The following is a 17,032-nucleotide window of genomic DNA, read 5'->3' on the forward strand; positions in this document are numbered from 1 at the left end:
GGGGAGACTGGGGACGAGGGTTGGGATGAGTGTGAGGAGAAACGCACACACACACACACGCACACACACACACACACACACACACACACACACACACACACACACACACACACACACACACACACACACACACACACACACACACACACACACACACACACGTAATGATTCGTCTTTATGACAGATACAAGTCAGGCTCTTGGGTAGCCACACACACAAATCCGCACTGAATCCTTGGAAGAAGGTCGCCACGATCGGCCATTGCATGTTGGCTAATAGGGATGGAAGTGGCCAAGTCCTTTGATTGGATGGATTTCGTGGGATCTGCGCTCATTGTTGTGGCTTGGGTCTCTCTCTCTCTCTCTCTCTCTCTCTCTCTCTCTCTCTCTCTCTCTCTCTCTCTCTCTCTCTCTCTCTCTCTCTCTCTCTCTCTCTCTCTCTCTCTCTCTCTCTCTCTCTCTCTCTCTCTCTCTCTCTCTCTCTCTCTCTCTCTCTATCTATCTATCTATCTCTCCCACATCACACCTGGCATGTTTCTGTGCTGTGGTCAAAAGAATACTGAGATAATAGTGGAAGAAATAGATCTTATAGATCATGATTTCTGATTGGTCAGGGATAAAACTCGGCCTAAGACCTTGCCCTCCATCGCCCACCTTCACTGTCAAAGAGTACGCGGCTTCCATACTCTCGCCTCCCACTGTCTCAACTCTTTCGTCTGTAGGACGGTTCCGCCAATCACGGTCCAGATCCTCCTCAGGGCCTCCTCTCGCTCCTACTGTACGTTTACCCAATGACCCTTGAAGACGCTTTTTCCCTCAGCTGAACAAGACAGCCTAGCGGCAGCCAAAAGAAATGTATGTCAGTGACGAACGTGAATGGAAAATGGGTTAATCAAGAAATGTCTTGCAAAGGATTACAAAGAAGGAGCATATCGACAGGAGACCTTTTGGTCCATAACTAAATCGGATGCAGAAAATAAGATAAATAAATGAATAAATTGATTAAAAAATAAAATAAAATAAAATAAAATGAAATATAGTGATAATAATAATAATGATAGATAAATAAATAAATAAACAAATAAATTGCTTGTCGAGGCCAAAACAAATTTATAAAATGTAAATAGCAATGAAAGAGAAGTTGAAAAATCTGGACCTATCATCCACGTGGATGGGTTCCAATCATCCGTTCTTTCGTTCGTCGGTTGTGTTCTTGTGCGGGACATAATTTCTTTCAACAGGACCTGGACATCCAAACGCAGGGTCGTTGACTGAGATCTAGTGACCAACATTTACAAGGATACAACTACTTAGATTAACAATAGTATACAGTAGACATGGGCTTGGGTTAGTATCCATATTCACAAACATACATATACACACATATACTCGTACCAATAGCTTTTTCCCCCTTATAAAGGAGGTAGCCAAAAAACAAAGGCATAAAATCCACTCCCACCCATTTCATCCCCACATACTCCACTCCCATTCACCCCCTTCCCTCCCTTTTATCTTGGCTCCTCCTGGATGACGGGTCATCCCTGCATCTCGCCCACTGCCCTGGGTCAGAAGCAATGCAGCAAGACACAGCACATCTACAGCAAGGCCGCTTTATTTAATCGGTGACCCCTCCCCTTTCCGTCTCCTCATACAGAAAAAGAGAAGACGGGGAGAAATCCCTGTAAAACAAAAATAGAAAAAAAAAATAGGGTGAGTGATTTTGGGTCACTGTATTGGTTATATCTATAACCAGATTGATTGATTGATTAATTGATTGATTAAAGGTTATCTGGGGTCATAACTGATATATAACCAGAGTATGGGACCAAATAGAAAGGGGGGAGGGAGGGAGGGAAGGGGGAAGAGGATGTGTAGAAAGCAAAGGAAAAAATCCTACTGGATAGTTAATTTCTAACTCATTCGGAAGGTCTAATATATGTATATAATTAGACACTTTAAAATTTAGAATGAAATGTTCTTTGTCAATGTATTTTGTACATCTGTAGTCGATGGGGGGGGGGCATTCTTAGGAGACGTACATCTGTAGTCACGAAGCTGATCATCTTTCATGGAGGGGTGGAAGGCTTTATTATAACAAATTGCTCATTCGATATCGATATAAAAGATAGGAAGCAAGAGTCTATAATTAAGCTTTTTAATATACGAAAGCACTTATGGACGGTGCACTGTTGGCGTAGTCGAAAGCGTGCTGGTCTCGCAATCACATGGTAGTGGGTTCAAACCACCGCACTCTTGTTCGATTCCCGGCAGTGACTCTAAGAACCTTCCCCAACAGTGGAAACGTATGACAGGGCAAACGTGACGGCTTCGGCCTTAGCTACTCAGCGCCTCCTCCGGTTCTGTTCCCACTCACACACACATCGACACGTTGTGTTGGTGTCCTTCCTTCGAGAAGATTCTTCGTGGCGACTGCCAACTCAAATCTAAGGTCGGACTGTGTGTGTGTGATTCACCTTGGTCTTTGAAGCACGTGTTTGACTCGTGATCGACAGCTATTTCCCTCATGGAAAAGAGCTCAGAGCTCGTATGACCGACCTATTTGTAATGCTTTGACCTTACACGCACCCCCCCAACTACCCGCTCACGAGAGTTGGAGTAACGACTCGAAGCGCAGCGATACTGAAATTATTTTCAGCCCTGGGCAGGATTCGAACCCGGACCGCAGTAGTGACAATCTGGGTCTCTACCAACCGCGCCACCGAGTCGATGTATGTGTGTCTCTGTTTATGTGTGTGTGTGTGTCTGTGTTTATGTGTGTGTGTGGTTGGGCACAAATATTGCTCCAAGAATGCAGATACTCTAATAAATTATATCAAATTCACTCGACGATTACGCAGTTGAGAGAGCCTACCATGCAGTGTAGGTCACCTCCCAAGGTCCGCCCTGGCCAAACACAGGAGACTTGACTCAGGACGCTTCAGCTGGTCGAACCGGCCGAAGCCTCGACGCTGTGAACCGGGGTTAGGTACTCGTGACCGCTCATACCAAGCTGGGATAGCTTACACGCTAGGATCTTGATAGAGACGCCGCAAGGATCTGAATCCCTACCACCAACCCACCCACCAATGCACACATACACATACATAAACACACACACACGCATACACACGCATACACGCACACACACAAACACATACATACACACATTGGCGTCAGCAGCCACATAATATGCTACTACGGCGGCGCCGTCGACGGCGAAGACGACGAAGTTCCCTCCACGCTTTGATTACTGTTCCCTTTGCGAGCAAATGCACAATGGATTTGTCGGGCAGCAATAATGGGGGTTGCGGGCCGGGGTGGGGGGTGGGGGGGTGGAAGAGAGAGCTGCTGGTGAAGTGATGGTTCTCCTTCCGGCTGTGGTGCTGGAAATGGAGATAGTGGTGGTAGTGGCTGTGGTGGTGGTGGTTCTCGTGGTGAAAATAGATTATATTAGCAAAATGGTGAGCATCATATTCGCGACAATGGATGTGGACTGAAGACGTAGGTGGTGGAATTGGAGGCAGAGGTGGAAGCAGAGATGAAAATATAGGGTTCATTGGTGGTGTTGGTGGTGACAACAAAATTATATTGAACCTCGTGATCCCTTTGGTAGTCGATGTGATGGGAGGAGTGGGTGTGGCAATCATGATATTAACAACAGAGATGTACTGTTAGTAGTGATGCGTAGAGATACACTACATATTCATTACATTCAGACTGTTGAACTTTTCTTCATGATATTAGGTTTAATGTTACATTTAGCTTTCGTATAGCTGTATGTATCGTAGTAAATAATAATGTTGTTGATGACGATGAAAACGACGATAGTTATGACTGATGGTAATGTTGCTTACAATGAAGACGACAATGACAACAACGATGACGACAACCACTTTATTAGGTTTAATGTTACATTTGGCTTTCGTATAGCTGTATGTATCGTGTTAAATAATATTGTTGTTGATGACGATGATAACGACGATAGAGGTACGACTGAGGGTAATGTTGCTTACAGTGAAGACGACAGTGACAACAACGATGGCTACAACCACTTTATTTATATAATCCTATTTCATTTTATCCTATTTTCCTATTCTATTCCACATTATTATGTTTTTATCTATCTAATTTTCGAGAGAAATTATGCATTTGGTCGACTGAAAACATGTTTAACAGACGAATAAGTCTTCGGACATAATCCGCGCGATTTCACTATTAAAGGTGAGATGCCTTGGTTTGAATTGCCAGCTGCTCTATTTCACTTCTCTTGTTTTCCACTAATGTCACCTGTTTTGATATGAGTGTGCCTTAGCCCCTTGGCTACAGATGAGGCCACGTGTGAAGCAGGATGTCGATAACCAGAATAAAAACACTAAAGTATCCCTACTCTTTGTCATGCCAAAACAAACCCGAAGTCATCACACTGTATTTTGAATCTCTTGCTTTATGTCCGTACCATAGAGGGCTCATGATCTTTTTTTCATGGTTGTTGCCAAGTAATGTTGTTTTTCGCTGTGGTAGGCTTTCGGAATAGAGGGAATTAAGATCCTATAAGATTCTAAGCAAGTAAAAACCATCAAGATCTACCAAGAGTTATTGTTTGTGTTCATGCATGCGTGTTTGTGTGTATGTGTGTTTGTTTGTTTGTTTGTTTGTTTGTGTGTGTGTGTGTATGTGTGCGCATGTGTGTGCAAGTGTATACATATATATGTGTGTGTGTCTATACATACGTGTGTACGCTCTTGTGTGTTTGTTTTCGCACGTGTGTGTATACCGGAGCAAGAAAGGATAAATAGACAGATAGACAGGGAGACAGATATATAGTTGTATAGATAGATGAATAGATGGAAAGATAGGTAAATAGGGAAAGAGAGAGATAGAGAGAGAGAGAGAGAGAGAGAGAGAGAGAGAGAGAGAGAGAGAGAGAGAGAGAGAGAGAGGGGAAGAATATTATTGGATATATAAATGAACAGTAAGAATGTAATTAGGTAAGCACTGAAAGACGAGAAAAAGGGTGCAGAAGATAAGATCAAAGATAAAAGCAACAAATGGAATAAGCAATTGATGGAAAGAAATTGAGATAGCAAAAGTAATAGAGGCAGGTAGACAGACAAAGAGACAGACCCACAGACAAACAGACAGACAGACAGGTAGGTAGATAATCACGCAGATTTTAGAATTGTAAATCCTTTCTTATCTGACTTTGTACGTGTATCGCTCAGCAGTAAACTGTGTCATTTTCTTTCGTCCGGAAATCCACAAGATATGTAAGTACAAACGTATACCTATGCATGGAAATACAAGGTATTGCAAACGTAGCCAACAATTGTGCAAAATACAATGGGTTATGAGAATCACTTTCATTTCATGATATTACGTATATGTTTAGATAAAAATCTATTTCGAAAATGATATCTGGAAAGATCCCCCTTAAAAATTCAATTTCATTTTACCATCAATGTCTCCACGTGTCAATTTTAACAAATATCTTGAGAACAAGTTTTAAGAACAATTTTAAAAAACAAAATCTTATGAACAATTTTTAAGAACAATTTCTGAGAACAGCTACATATGTAATTCTTCTACAATAAACTTAAGACTCAATTAAACATCATGCAAATAAATAGGCAAACAAAGAAAATGAAATAGACTAAAGTAAAATGAAATGAAATGAAATGAAAAATGAAAAGAATAAATTGATATATAATCAAATAAGACAAAATATCATTAGAAAATAAATTAAATAAAATAGATTAAGAAATAAGAGAAATAAACAATTAAATGGATTATCAAGTACCGTATATATATACAAACATGGATATATAAGGGAGACGTCTTGTAATTAGATGCGTATAGAATATTTTAATTAGTTATACAATGACAGTGTTTATGTAGGAGCTTACAGTTGAAATAAAATATTACGTGTTTTCAGATACCTGTTTTGAAATATCTCTCTTCTGTTTAAATATATGCGCAATATCATATCATGATTTTTTTTTTCACATGTCCTTTTATGTTCCGACACTTTGTACGCAGTTCAAAGAGTACATATTCTTTTTTTATTTCTTTTTTCTCTGTTAGAAACTAAAGCGTTTTCTCTAACCGGATGGCTCTGAACTCCATCTCTTTGATCATGGCGACGAGTGTTTGCGTGCGTTTGTGCGTCGCACCTCTTGTTGCCATGGTTACCAGGCATCCTACTGCGGGAGTTAAACATGCGATAACCTACGAAAGTAAGTGTGAAGTGCATACGCGTGTACATACGCTCGCCTTTGACGTGAGGTGTTTCGCTTTGAGCGTGTTTACCCGTCGTCGCTTTCTGTTCAATGGCGTTTTGCCCGGGACGTTTAAGGACATGATAAGTATAGAAATCTTATTTGTCATCAATTTCCTTCACGTTCTTCAAGAAAGAAACCGGGAAGGTACTATGGTGACAGAATAACTCGGTTTCAAAATTAGAACATTTATATGACCTCAGCGTTTGTTCTCTGGTACAGTGTCGGTGTTTTCAAGGTCGAGAAGACTTCCGCAAACTGGCCTTTGATTTTATGAAGGGCGTCGAGTCTTACGCAACAGGAGAACAATGAAAGCCGGATGACGGCATTTCCGTGATGAAGTCAGCAAGGGAAGGGAGCGGGGATGCCGTAACTTAGGAGACGACCTGCCTGGGGAAGGCTGGGACGTAGGACCGTCCTGAAGAGGGTGTGGACGTAGGACCTTCCTGAAGAGGGCGTGCACGTAGGACCTTCCTGAAGAGGGCGTGGACGTAGGACCTTCCTGAAGAGGGCGTGCACGTAGGATCTACCTGACGAGGGCATGGACGTAGGACCTTCCTGACGAGGGCATGGACGTAGGCCCTTCCTGAAGAAGGCGTGGCCGTAGGACCGTCCTGAAGAAGGCATGGCCGTTGGACCTTCCTGAAAAAGGCGTGGCCGCAGGAACTGCCTGAAGAAGGCGTGGCCGTAGGACCTGCCTGAAGGAGGCGTGGCCGCAGGACCTTCCTGAAGAAGGCGTGGTCGCAGGACCTTCCTGAAGAAGCCGTGGCTGTAGGACCTGCCTGAAGAAGGCATGGCCACAGAACCTTCCTGGGGAAGGCGTGACCGCAGGACCTTCTTGGAGAAGGCGTGACCGCAGGACCTTCTTGGAGAAGGCGTGGCCACAGGACCTTCTTGGAGTAGGCGTGGCCACAGGACCTTCTTGGAGAAGGCGTGGCCACAGGACCTGCCTGAAGAAGGCGTGGCCGTAGGACTTTCCTGAAGAAGCCGTGGCCGTAGGACCTGCCTGGAGAAGGCGTGACCGCAGGACCTTCCTGAATAAGGCGTGGTCGCAGGACCTGCCTGAAGAAGCCGTGGCCGTAGGACCTGCCTGAAGAAGGCGTGGCCACAGGACCTGCCTGGAGAAGGCGTGACTGCATGACCTTCCTGGAGAAGGCGTGGTCGCAGGACCTGCCTGAAGAAGGCGCGGCCGTAGGACCTACCTGAAGAAGGTAAGGCCGCAGGACCTGCCTAAAGAAGGCGTAGCCGTTGTGTGTAGTGAAGAGAACGGGGACCAAGATATAGAAGACGGAAACTGATGTACAAACGAGTGTCGATTAAAGCTGCTGAATTAAATGGTCTGTTGTTAGATAGAATAAAAAGGATAACAGCATTCGATTCTGCTGTGGCTTTATTGTGACGAGACTTGCCATGCCTAGGTTCCTGATTCACCATCAGGAACCTAAATAATGGCAAGTCTCGTCATAATAAAGCCAATCAAGAATAAAAAGTTTGACTCAGGCTACAGTTCTCACAACGCTAATTTTATTATTTCTCTTACCTTATACGTGTTTTTTGCATATGTAGTATTTACCTCATAATTACGTAATTTTCTTGAATAGATAAAAAAGTTTTCAGAATTTTTTTCAATAATTTTGTCATGAAAAATTCTGGATGGGTAGATTTTTTTTATCATGACTATACACAGAGGATATTAGAGCTTAGGATATGTCTTGAAGTGTAGGAATTATGTTCTTGTGTTATTGTCTTTCTGATAAACTAGGATAATAACTTAAATGAAGTTTCTAAAAACTTGTACTCAACACTGTCAAAAAACTGGAATTATGATTTTAAGGAGCACTTCCCGGAATACTAAAAAAAAAAAAAAAAAAAAAAAAAAAAAAAAAATGTAATTCATACACTCTAAAGGTGACGGCACACTAATCTAGCATGCTATTTACTTTTGCTACTTCGTTTGAGTAGAAACGACTCTGGTTAAGACATTCTAGATTCCCGTGAGAACATATCAACAATGTGTCTAACATTCGTGTCTTAGATTGAACTTCTCTTAGCTCGTCATTAGGCTCCTCACTGAATGACACAAGAGTAATTTGACATTTGGAAACTTGAAAAACAAAGAATCGTAACCGAAGTCGTTTCTAATCAAATGAAGTAGCAAAAGCAAGTAGCATGCTAGCGAGAAATACCTAGTGTGCCACCATGTTGAGGCAGATTCAAGATACTGGTACTTCCGTTACCGCCAGACGATGTTACTCACTAATAAACTAGATTATTTCATTTAGCTTGATCACATTCCCTGCCCGACAAAAGCTTGATGCAAACTGTAAGATTCCTTTGTATATATATACATACATTTTGAGGTGTGAAGACAGAATGAGTGGTAGGGTGGTGAGTTTAAACGTCAAGAATCCGTTGAAGTTTTATTTCTGACGTCTCGTCCAAGTAGGACTTCTTCAGAGTATACACAAATTGCATACACAAGTTGTCGTTGTCTTATTTGTGTATACTATGAAGAAGTCCTAGTTGGACGAAACGTCAGAAATAAAACTTCAACGGATTCCTGGCGTTTAAAACTCACCACCCTACCACTCATATACATACATATATATATATATATATATATATATATATATATATTTTATATATATATATATATAGATATATATATATATATGTATATATATATGTATATATATGTATGTATATATATATATATATATACATATATGTATATACATATATATATATGTATATATATATATATATAGATATAGATATAGATATATATATATATAGATATAATGGGCCCTGATGTTCTTGGGTTAAAGTTTGAGAGTAATTCATGGAAATTAATTTTGAGTTACTGATGTAATTGTGGACGTGTCGAGGATGAGGATGTCCGGCAAGAAGAGAGGGGTGTGGAGTTTGGGGGTGGGAGTGGGGGTGGGGGACGAGGGCCGTCAGGTCGACGTCCTCAGCTGAAACTGTCAGAGACTGAGGCGAACAACTCAGGGAAAGTTCGACTGATGGTGGTGATGGGTATCAGCTAGAAACTGTTCGAAAATATCTGAATATCATACATGAACAAAGTGAGGCTTGATAGGTTTGTCGACAAAAACTGCCCGGTCGTTTTTTAGATAACATGTACTATTTTCAGAGTTTACATAATGATGGAGGATATTTTGTAGTGATTTTGTACGTGTTGCTTATGCGAATAAAGGTCACTTTGGGTATTTTCATGATGATTTGCTAGGGACGGTACAATAAAGAATACGTCTCACAGTGCTACCTCCTGACCTTGTGTTGTCTCGGTAAGGTTGGCAAGCGTGGTTAGTTATCGTGACACAATTGCCCTTTATAATCAAAACGACGACGAATGAATAAGAAGTAGAACTTTTTTGAGATACTAAATGTATTAAACTAAATTGTCTGTGGCGATGAATTATGCTGACGACATTATGCAACATATGCATTGTGAACTCTACCTGTCTTTCCAGAATATCAAAACTTTCGTTGCATAGAGTGCGGGGGTGGGATAAAGACGTAAGTCGTCAGTAGCTGGGTAAGGATTGGCACATCAAAGTCAGACAATTTCTTTCATTTGATAGAACGTTTCTGGGAATTACATGAACAAAAGAAGAACAACAGAACTTTTGGTTCTTCCATGACTGTTTCAGTACTTAACCTATTTCTCTTAACTTATATAGGAGAAAATATTTCTAGTTGGGGATTTGTACTTAACTAAACGTTGAGACGTCTTTTTGATTATCTCCATAGTGGAGCTATTGATGACGGGAGCTATGACAAGTGACACTTTAAAGAATTTGTTTTCAGTTGAAACCCAAAGATCATCTCAATGATTTTGTTCTGCTGATTGACGAGTCCAAGTTATCTCTGACCCTTAGAGGGCTTAAAAATGTCTTTATTAATCCAATTAATTGAATTCTATTCACGTTAATCGATTAAGCAAAATGAATGAAAATGGGCGAGTTTAGAAAATGTGAAATTTTATAGTTTATATATTTGCTTTTTTATCATATTCAGTCTCTCTTTCTCTCTCTCTCTCTCTCTCTCTCTCTCTCTCTCTCTCTCTCTCTCTCTCTCTCTCTCTCTCTCTCTCTCTCTCTCTCTCTCTCTCTCCCGTGGCTCCTTTGTTGGTCCTGTTTATTGCCGAGTAATTTTAATCAGTTTCAGAGACGCCCTACTTCCCAAACATCAAAAATTAAGCCACGGTAGAAGTGTATTACTCTTTTATGTGAAAAAGGGGAATACAGTTGTTTACGTTCAACTCTGTGTATTGATTGTATCAACATGTTTTTAGAGTAGCCAACGTACCGCTTGTAATATCAGCGTTAGGAGACAAAGGATCTTTTGTAAGCGTGCACAGAAAAAATTTAAACACAAACATGCATATCTGAACAAAAACATGCATATATGTGTATAAACATACATACATACATACATACATACATACATACATACATATACCAAGGCTTTTTTTTTCCCTTACCAGGGGGGTAGCCAAAAAGGACAAGGCACAAAAACATTCCCACCCATTTCATCCCCGAAAACACTCCACACCCCTCCACCCTCCCTCCCATCTTAGCACCTCCTAGATGACGGGTCATCCCTGCACCCTGTCCACTGCCCTGGGTCAGAAGCAGTGTCGCAGGACACAGCACATCCACAGCAAGGCCGCTTCATTAAATCGGCGACCCCCCCTCTCCGTCCCCCCATATAAAGGAGAGGACGGGGAGAAATCCCTTCGGGCTGCGTCAAAAAAAAAAATTGCTCACACACACTACCTTATCCCCATTCCCCCGTCCAATCCACCTCATGCATCACAACATTTTCCATATACTACCATTTTCCATTCACCCCTGTCTTCTGTCCTCTCCCGTCCTTCCTCAACCGACATTCCCCTCTTCCCCAAAGCCCCCTTCACCCCATCCATCCATCTCATCCTAGGACGTCCCCTCATGTTCACTCCCTCCACATCTGCCTTCCATACCTCCTTTACTAGTCTTTCTTCACTCATTCTTTCCATGTGTCCAAACCATCCTAATACTCTTTCATCCACCCTATCTCCCAGCTCCCTTTCCACCCCTGTTCTCCTCCTCACTTCCTCATTTCTCACTCTATCTAGCCTAGTAACCCCCATCATACTTCTCAGACACTTCATCTCAAACACATTTAAGTTCCTTCTCTCTTCCTCTCTCATGTTCCACGTTTCTGCTCCATACAGTGCTGTTGGCACAATCACTCCTTCATACAGTCTCCTCTTAGCATCCATTCCCAGATTCCTATTCCTCATTACACTTTTTAAACCACCAAGGCATTTACTCGCTTCTCTCAATCTACATTCTACCTCCACCTTCACTCCACCCTTTCCTGCCACATTTGCACCCAAATATCTAAAACTATCCACTTCCTCCAGTTGCTCTCCATTAATGCTCACTTCCAGATTACTGCCACTTTCACCCCTTGTACATCTCATCACCTTACTTTTACCCACATTTATCTTCAGCTTTCTTCTATCACACACTCTCCCAAACTCTGTCACCAGCTTCCTCAAAATCTATGAAACTTCTTTTTGTATGCATACACAGAAACATCTAAACGCAAAGACAGATATACATATCTGAACAGAAACACTCATACATGCACGTACACAAACATACGTACATAGGGATACTGTCTATACACACAACCAAATACATGTCAGTACAAAAAATTCAAAAGATTCATTTCCAAAGGAAGCAGCGAGAGTCTTGTGAGAATTGTCGACTGGAGACATAGAAAGTAACTCCCCCTTCCTCTCAACTCAGTTCGACAAAGATCTTCAGGATCACAGATCTCCTTTCTCCCCGAAAGAGGTTCTGAAGATCACTTTCGAGTCAAGATTATGGTTTTAATTCTCGTTTTAATCCCTAATGGATCTACTGAGCGGTAATTCCCTTCGTGGCCGCCACAAGCCTTCGAGAATTAAGAGATTTGTTTTGGATCGAAGAAGCACCGGGAAACACTCTTCAAGAAAAGAGAGAAGGGTCTTTAAAAACACGGGCTTTTCTGGAGGCCAGTTTGGTGGGGAGAGAGAGAGAGAGAGAGAGAGAGAGAGAGAGAGAGAGAGAGAGAGAGAGAGAGAGAGAGAGAGAGAGAGAGAGAGAGAGAGAGAGAGAGAGAAATTGATAGGTATTTAAAGAGAGATAGAGAGGGGAGATAGATATATAGATAGATAAGTAGAGAGAGAGAGAGAGAGAGAGAGAGAGAGAGAGGGGAGATAGATATACAGATAGATAAGTAGAGAGAGAGAGAGAGAGAAACAGATTTATTTTCAACTCACGACGGACGGCGGTGGTGGTGGGGGGGGTAAGGGGTGGCGATGAGAAGCTTGTGTTCAGGTAAGTGGGGAGATTGGGGAGTTGGGGTTGGGGAGAAGAAAGGAGAGAGGGTGTTAGGGGGAAAGAATGGGGGGGAGTGTGAGGGGAGGGAGTCTTGCCGTCTTTGTCCTTTGTTTTGCAACAGGTATCACCAAGACAGTTTTGGGTATCTATTTCTCTATTGTTCACTTCTTCCTTTCGTTTTCTTTGTTTCTTTTCTTTTCTTTTCTTTCTTTCTTTAGTTTATCCCATTTTCTCTCTTGCTGACTTCCCTTTGTATAATTTTCGTTCCTCCACTGTTGCAAATGTCTTTCGAAGCCAAATGTTGCTAACAATTAGATAAGAACCTGGAAAATATATTGAGAGGTTGAGCTTAGTTCCAACGAGAGAGAGAGAGAGAGAGAGAGAGAGAGAGAGAGAGAGAGAGAGAGAGAGAGAGAGAGAGAGAGTGAGTGAGAGAGAGAGAGTGAGAGATAGATCTCCGTTTCCAAAAGGAGAAAGATAGCTGAAGAAGAAGAACGTCAGTATCTCTTCCTTACCCACGGGATTCCCTGACATGTTCGGGTCTTCAATACAGTGACGCGTTTCGTGTCAGACTATTTTATTCCTTCGAGAGGAGTGGAATAGAGGCCAAGATCGTTTGAAATTAACCAGAACGAAAGAGTATATAGGACGTCACTGTATTGTGGGTGTAAACTGAAGAGTTATGGAGAGGAGATTCAAAGCTTCTGTTATCAAAGGGTCATGGATAACCGCATGAAATTGCCTGGAGATAGAAAAAGTATCACAGTCTGTACGCAAGTGGTCAAACACAGCTGATAATCAACAAACACTGGTGAGAACAAATACTTAATGTGTTTTTTCTGAATCAGTTTGTTGCAACCCTACGTCGTCCCTAAGTTCTCAAGAATGTTCTGATTCTTTTTATGTATGATTGTAAAGATGATTGATGACCGAGCGGGCTAGAGAGCCTATACTTGCAACGGAGGTTAAGGTGATGGCAGCTCGAACACTGCCACCGGCGAGTTCAGTCAAGGGCACCGTTCTAGACTCCTGATAGAGGGAAGTTTGGCAACGTTAAACCGTTTCATCAATCATGACTGTGAGGTATTTGTCAATTTACATAGAGATAACTTTGTTCCGTATAACGCCAATTGATCTTAGTCAGTTTAGAGAAACTCTCCGTCGTTACGGATTTAAAATTGAGTGGATGAGAAAGAGGTTGGATTGATACAGACTGGAAAGAGACTATAGTTGTTATAAGAAACGATTAGACAACTTTATGGATGGGGATGTCAGGTGGTGATGAATACGGAGCTGCCTAGTGTAGGCCTTATGGTCTCTTGCAGTCTCCTTCATTCTTATGTTCTTACAACGGTAATAAGACAAAGTACCTCAACAGTACCAACGGAGAGAACTTCTCTCTTTCTACCTGAAGAAAGAACATAAGAACATAAGAATGTAGACCTTATGGCAAGAGACCATAAGGCCTACACTAGGCAGTTCCATGTTCATTACCACCTGTCATCCACACCTATATAATTTCAGTGCTCACTACATGATTACTAAGTCTGTTCCATAACATAAGAATGAAGAAGGCTACAAGAGACCATAAGGCCAACAGTAGGTAGTTCTGTGTCCACGACCACCTACTCTCCCCATCCATAAAGTTAGTTAACCATCTCTTAAAACTACCGGTAGTTTCAGCGCTCACTACTTAGTTACTAAGTCTATTCCATTCGTTAACTGCTCCATTTGTAAACCATTTCCTGCCTATTTCCTTCTTAAATCTAACTTTGCCCAATTTAAGAAGGAATTAGTCAAGAATTGGTCTATAGGAACTAAACAGAATAATCTTAATTGTGAGACTCGAACCCATGATTTTTCACTTACGGGGATAATGTGACGTCATCATACTATAGCGGATGCTCAGAAGAGGCTGGCTGGAGCTGTATCCCGTGGGCTCCCGACATCAACTCGCGAAGCAAAATATTTACTCTATTTCATTGAAGTTCAAGAAATTCACAATTGGGAAACGATTTTATGAAAAAAGTAGCTTACAGTTCCAAAGTAAACGAATGAAATAAGCAGATAGATAACTAACTAAATAAACAAAAGAATACATAAATACATAAATAAATAAAAATGAATAGATAAATATTTGTAGAAGCGAGTTTAAGAAAAAAGTAGCTAATCGTTCTAAAACCAACAAATAAAATAGACAAAATAAATAGATAAAATAAATAAATATGTAGAGATAAATGTAGCAATGAGTCTCTGAAACTAGCATTTGTTAAATGAACAAAATAGATTGATAAATATATAAGTAAATAGAAAAAAGAGATGAATATATATATATATATATATATATATATATACACATATATATATATATGTATATATATATAGTATAAAAGTGCGTATATAGGTGTAATAAAAAGTGGGAGGTACAGAATGACATACAGTGAACTTGACACAGCGTACACAAGAACGATACGTGTCGGGGCTGGCTGCTGCTGCAACTTGTGTTTCCAGGTAAAAGGGCTCTATTGACTGCCAGTGTCAGTCGGGATCAGAGTACTCGGCAACAGGGCGTGCAATTGTAAGCGAAAATGGGTGTGGTTAAAGAGAGACAGAGAGATAGATAGAGAGACAGAGCTATAGAGAGAGAGATAGAGAGATAGAAAGATAGAAATAGAGAGATAGAGAGATAGACAGAGAGATAGATAGAGAGATAGAGATAGAGAGAGAGGTGTTGTGAGAGGGAGAGGGGGAAGGGAGGAGAGGGGGAGGGAGAGGGAGAGAAAGAGGGAGAGTGAGAATGTGAGAGCGAGAGAGAGAGAGAGAGGGAAAGAGAGAGAGAGAGAAGAGAGAGAGAGATAAAGAGAGAGAGAGAGAGAGCAAGAACGCAGAGCGATAAGCTGTTATGCAATGCTTTCCTACTCTGTACATCTCCCAGCTCTGCCCAGGGAGACACTCCTCCGGGAGGTCGCTCTGGACCGGACGCAACTGGAGGGAGGGAGAGAGGGAGTGAGAGAGAGATGGAGGAAAGGAGAGAGAGAGAGAGAGAGAGAGAGAGAGAGAGAGAGAGAGAGAGAGAGAGAGAGAGAGAATAATGTACCGCGTGACCTAAAGAGAATTGGCGACGGAGGACCCGGCACAACACCCAACCCAGACCTTTTGATAAGCCAAGAAGAACCCGTCCTTACCTGGCAGGGAGGAAGGACGCCGTGAGGTCCTTGAGTCGCGTCAGGGAGTGGTGCCTCGTCAGGTCATTGAGGTGAGACGGTATCGGGGGCGAGGAACCTGACGGAGGTGTCCTCGAAGAGGTCCCAGGAGGTGTCCGGGTACCCCCGCCCGGGGTCTGTCTCTCGCTCAAGATGGATTTGAGGGAATGATGTCTCCGGACCCGGTCTCTGGGGCAGGCAAAACACGCGTAGGGTGGAGGAGGAGGAGGGGGAGCTCGATCCAAGGGCAGGGGCTCCGACATCGTGGTAGAAGGCGGCGGCGGCAGCGGCGGCGCCAGAGTCGGGAGGAGGAGACAGGCCGGGGCTGTCGGTGGTGTGATTAGGGTGTTTAGGAAGTGGCGTTGATGAGGCGGGCGTGGGGTGAGGCAGGGGTCGATCCTGAAAAGCCTTTGATTACCCCAGGTTGCGGTATATTGGCAATTTGGTCCTCACGGTCGAGGTGGGGGGAGGGGAGGGGCGACTGGGAAATGAGGTAATGGGAGCCGGGAGTGAGATGCTGAGAAATGAGATGAGATGAAGATGAAGACAAACCAGGCCGCTGCTAATCATCTGCTACCTGATGATGATGCTGGGGAGAAGATGTGATGTCACGGAAATTATGTCGGGGAAATATGTAACAGTGGCAGGGTCACGGTTGTTGATAACTGTAACCAGCAAAGACTCTTAGAGGAGGTTTCGTGAAAAAAAAAAGAAAAAAAAATAGAAATCGTCTCTCGATCAAGCGAATTGGTTGCCGTGACGAAACTGGCAAGGAACGAATTTATTGGAAAATATTTTCCGATTGAAAAAAAAAAAATGGAAGATGCGGTACGTTTCAAATGAGAGTTATGTCGTTATTGTAAGTATGGAGCTCGTGAGACGAACACATAAGAACTAGGAGCGATACTTTTCCCGGTGATCTTAGAGTATCGTTCATATTCATCATCACCCCACTCCCACGAAATGGGAAGTTTGAAACCTCTAGCACGACAAGCCCTCTCAGTTGCGTAAGCAGCGGTGTTTTTTTTTTTTTTTTTATGCCGATGTTTGGGTCACCTCCCCACCTGGCCAGAGCTGCTGGGAACCAATGCAAGAAGCCCGCAGCGTGTCCCGGGAATCGAACTCACGACTACTTGATGATGCGTTCGAGA

At 42.4% G+C, this 17,032-nt stretch overlaps 1 protein-coding gene across 1 annotated transcript in view; it reads right to left on the minus strand.

Annotated features, from left to right (window-relative positions):
* Positions 1 to 16,807, minus strand: part of LOC143028988 (uncharacterized) — a 137,264-nt gene extending 120,457 nt beyond the window's left edge. Inside the window, exon 1 of the mRNA XM_076191333.1 lies at positions 15,864 to 16,807. Coding sequence (XP_076047448.1) covers positions 15,864 to 16,144 — 281 coding nt within the window. The 5' untranslated portion in view covers positions 16,145 to 16,807. The remainder of the gene's footprint in view (positions 1 to 15,863) is intronic.
* Between the last annotated feature and the right edge of the window lie 225 nt (positions 16,808 to 17,032).

Source organism: Oratosquilla oratoria, chromosome 10 (assembly GCF_046742065.1).
Source record: "Oratosquilla oratoria isolate Oo_2021 chromosome 10, ASM4674206v1, whole genome shotgun sequence".
Taxonomy (NCBI): Eukaryota; Metazoa; Arthropoda; class Malacostraca; order Stomatopoda; family Squillidae; genus Oratosquilla; species Oratosquilla oratoria.